Here is a 4,221-nt window from a genome sequence, read left to right as displayed (position 1 = left end):
GGAGCTAATGAATTTTAGCATGACTATGCTATGAATCAGCAAATTTCAAAATTAAATAGCCTCTGAACTCTCTAGTCAAAAAGCAAAGGCCTCAAAAACAAAAAAAGGCCTCCTCGGTTTGATCACACTTTAACACATACATGTTTAACCACCTCTATTCAAAAATCCCTTACTATTACACCTGGAACATGAAGACGAAATGAGAAATAAAATACTGCGATGAACATTAGCCGGTTCGGCTACCAGTGGTGGTATAGTCGCAATTTAGGACGATGACGTCAGCAGGTCACGTAATCTTCACTAGACTGTCGGTTCTACCCCACGCAAGCCGCTACAGCAGCCCAGATTGCCCTTCGACCCCGGACCTGCCGGCCAGGTTACGTCGACCGTGGGGATTTCCGTAGCGCTGACACACGCCACTTCCGGCCGGCGGTGAGCGTCAGTGACGTGGCAGGAGAGGGGTATAGTCTTCCCGGCCGGGAGGCCAGGGAGCTGTCAGGTGGCCTCGGGGAGGCCCCGCGCAGAGAACAGAAAGCGCCAGCAGCGGCGGCGTGCCCACAGCCGGAAGTGCCACGTGTCCCGAGTGCGCCTGCGCGGCCGGCGGCTGACAGGCACTTCCGGCCGGGGCCTCCCTCTTCTCCCCATTTGCTTGCTGCCGCTCAGCCGGGCATTCGAGGCCCCACCGACCGGCCTGACTCCCAAGCCTCGGCTCCCAGGCTTTGGGTGCTGGCGGGCCGGGGAGAGTGTGGCGATATGCCTGGGGCTTGATGTGCCGCCCTCTCTTCTCCCGGTCTTAAGTCCTAAATCGTTAGCCCTTTGCACCCTCTTCAGCAGTCGTCGTCTTCCAGCTCTAGGCTTGGCGCTGCTGTCGACCCTGACGGGCCCTTCCAGCTCAGCCGCCGTCGTCATGTCCCAGCCGGAAATGCCGGCCTCCGGCGGTGCCCCAGCCGGGCTGCAGTCCCAGAACGGGGCCGCCTCGGCCTCGGGGTCTCCCTGCACCAACGGTGAGTGCTGCCCGGAGGCGGGGGTTTGGCTCAGCCCGGGCCTGGGCTCGAACTGACCTTTGGATGCTACTGCTGCGTGATGCTACAGAAATGGAGAGGGTGATCTGCCTGGTGGGATCTGTCTCGGTTGCTCGTAGGCGGCTGGGCCACGGAGACCGCGGCAAATGGGCACCCGTTGCCTCGGGCTCATCTTAGTGTTTCACATTTATTTATTCACTCAGCAAACAGTTAATGAGCACCTGCTGTATGCAACGCCCTCGGTAAACATGGATGAAAAAAATAAAGATTTGGTCAATACCTTAAACTTCGAATACCAGGATGATCACGTCTGTGTGCCTTGACCCTCCGCGCTACCTCGCCTTAGTCTCCTAGACATCAGGGTTTGGAGTCTGATTCTTCTCGATTCCGCAGGCCCTGAAGTGGGATCGGTGTTTTACTTAGTCTGAGTTTGGGAGATGAATAAATGACTGCTTTTGGAAGACCCCACAGGGGTCTTACTCATCTCTCCCAGAATCTTACCAGAATTATACCTAGGCCACCTGTTTATGGACTAAACAGAAGAGAAGTTCTCTCGTTTGATTTCCAGAGGTTTTTACATATCTTGAAAAGTGGTTGGACACAACTCTCCGAACTTCTGATGATAGTGTACAAGTGGCACTAGTTTGTCATTTAGTGTGAGAATGCCATAGTTTTATCTCTTCTAGGGTTCCTTAAATTGCCCTACATTATGATTTGCTAATTTTATTACATGTTATAGTAGAGAAACACAGATTTCTGCTTACAACTTGCCTGCTTACCAGTTTATCTACAGATTTTTAGTTTATGGAATTAAGACTAGTAGAATAATACTAAAGTACTTAAATTGCCCATTGGAATCCAAGATAGCTGTGATGGAGAAAATAGCCAATGATTAAAATTGCTAATTTACATTATTTTTAGAAAAGACTGTTTATTTTACAAAGATGCCTCTGAAAGACTTTTAAAAATGTGAGTAGGCAGCTACATGGGCAGAAACAAGAATTAAGTGGGGAAAAGGCACCGAAAGTGTGTTAACTTGAATTAGTTGTTCTTTCTCAAATTTATGGTAACAGACTATATAAACTACATTTTATTCTAGGATATTTAGTAACATTTTCTCCAAGGATGAAATAATTTTAAAACAATCATTTTAAGGTCAGAAACTTAAGCAAGATGTTATATGGTTAAGCGTTTTTCTTTTCTTTTCTTTCTCTCTCTCTTTTTTTTTTTTTTTTTGAGACAGAGTCTCAAGCTGTTGCCCTGGGCAAAGTGCTATAGCGTCACAGCTCACAGCAACCTCCAACTCTTGAGCTTAAGCGATCCTCTTGCCTCAGCCTCCCAAGTAGGTGGGACTATAGGCACCGGGCACAATGCGCGACTATTTTTCTGTTGCACTTGTCATTGTTGCTTTAGCTGGCCTGGGCTGGATTCGAGCACGCCAGGTCTATGTGACTGGCGCCCTACCCACTGAGCTACGGGCGCTGCCTAAGGGTTTTTCTCATAATCTATAAATTGCAATTTTATGTAAACTTTAAATGAGAAGTCCTCCAAATGTGTTTGTAAGTTTATATGTAAGTATAGTTGTCATAGTATTGAAATGGTAAAAGAATCTAACCATTGTGATATTGTCGCTGTGTTGATTTGATTCAGTCTGACAGACATTTGTTGCATACCTTCTAAGTTCTGTCCTTAGAAATATAAAAGAGTAAGAAAGCAGTCTGTGTACATAGGTTGCCCAGAGCCAACTGGAAATTCAGATATGTAACTGGTGATTAAGTATAGGTTGGATGAGGTGGGGATTAAGATCATAGGACTGCAAATACAAGCCTCTTTTAAAATTAATTTTGACAGTATATTTATAAGCCACACTTCTAAAGTTTTTTTATAGATGTAATCTCAATAAATGACTTATGTACTATATTGTGTTGTTTTATTGTTCATCCCACCGATAATATAGAGAGTAGCAATGTGGTGGTGAATTGGGGAGGAGGATATTTTTCTAGGAGGTGACAAAGTTTCAGGGCTGGAATCTAGTTTTGGTTAACTGTTCCAAGGCAGTAATTGCTGCTTAGTCTATTGAAAATTTTCAAGCTTAAATTATATATTGCATTATAGTTTAGTTATATATTACATATAGATTTAAAATATTATAATCAAAAAACCTAATAGTGACTTTTCATTTTTTTTGTTCAGTATTGCCAGCCAAAAGAATAGAATATATAGGATTTTTTTTCTTGTCACTAGTTTTTCTTGCTTTCATGTTCTATGGTGTCATTCTATTACAGAGTTCCTTATCAAGACATTTCTCTCTGATTGTTACCCTTTTTTTCTAAGTCTTTGTGGAGATTTGTGTATACGTATTTCCTTTGTGAAATTGATAGTGAGAATGCAAGACTGCTTAAACTAACAGATCTTAATCTGATTATTATGTAATAAGGCTAAATGCAAATAATGACTTCCAATATTAGCGGCTTTATTGACTACTTGTAAAGGTAGTCAGAAATTGTAGTTTTATTCATTTCTATGTAATATTGATGCAATACTCACTTTTTTGTATATAGAATTGTGGGTGAGAGGGATGATCTTCTTCCCTCTGGGGAAGTGGTTTTACTGTTATATTGTAATTTTATAAAATAATATTTGACTTCTCTCTAGACCAGTGGTTCTCAACCTTCCTAATGCTGCGGCCCTTTAATACAGTTCCTGTGGGTCACGACCCACAGGTTGAGAACCACTACTATAGACTTTAAGCCCCATGAAGGCAAGAATATTTGCTTTTGCACATCTTTCTCCACTTACCCACACAATGTCTAGCACATTTTAGGAGTTACCAGTTTTGTTGAATGTAAGTTTTAGAATAAATAGCCAGGTCTTGTGGCAGGCACCTGTAGTCCCAGCTACTTGGGAGGCTGAGGCAAGAGAATCACGTAAGCCCAAGAATTTGAGGTTGCTGTGAGCTGTGATGTCATGGCACTCTACCGAGGGTGACATAGTGAGACTGTCTCAAAAAAGTTTTAGAATTGGGTATTTTGCAGTTTAGTTCACTAAACATGTTCTGAATTATTTGTTATAGTTTAAATCCTAGGCTTAAGCTAATACTTTTATTTTGGAAGTGATAAATAAGTGAGAAGCTAAAGATCTTTTAGTTTCACTCTGATGCAAACCATGTTCATGATCTTTTTTTTTTTTTTTTTTTTTT

At 42.9% G+C, this 4,221-nt stretch overlaps 1 protein-coding gene across 1 annotated transcript in view; it reads left to right on the top strand.

Moving 5' to 3' along the window:
• Positions 1-650: 650 nt before the first annotated feature.
• The window catches only part of SEC24A (SEC24 homolog A, COPII coat complex component), a 101,365-nt gene continuing 97,794 nt past the window's right edge, over positions 651-4,221 (top strand). Inside the window, exon 1 of the mRNA XM_023514716.1 lies at positions 651-1,004. Coding sequence (XP_023370484.1) covers positions 908-1,004 — 97 coding nt within the window. The 5' untranslated portion in view covers positions 651-907. The remainder of the gene's footprint in view (positions 1,005-4,221) is intronic.

This window comes from Otolemur garnettii, unplaced genomic scaffold (genome assembly GCF_000181295.1).
Source record: "Otolemur garnettii isolate 467f Iridium unplaced genomic scaffold, OtoGar3 scaffold00003, whole genome shotgun sequence".
Lineage (NCBI taxonomy): Eukaryota > Metazoa > Chordata > Mammalia > Primates > Galagidae > Otolemur > Otolemur garnettii.
The sequence above is the reverse complement of the archived record's forward strand: the minus strand, read 5'-3'. Positions and strand labels throughout refer to the sequence as shown.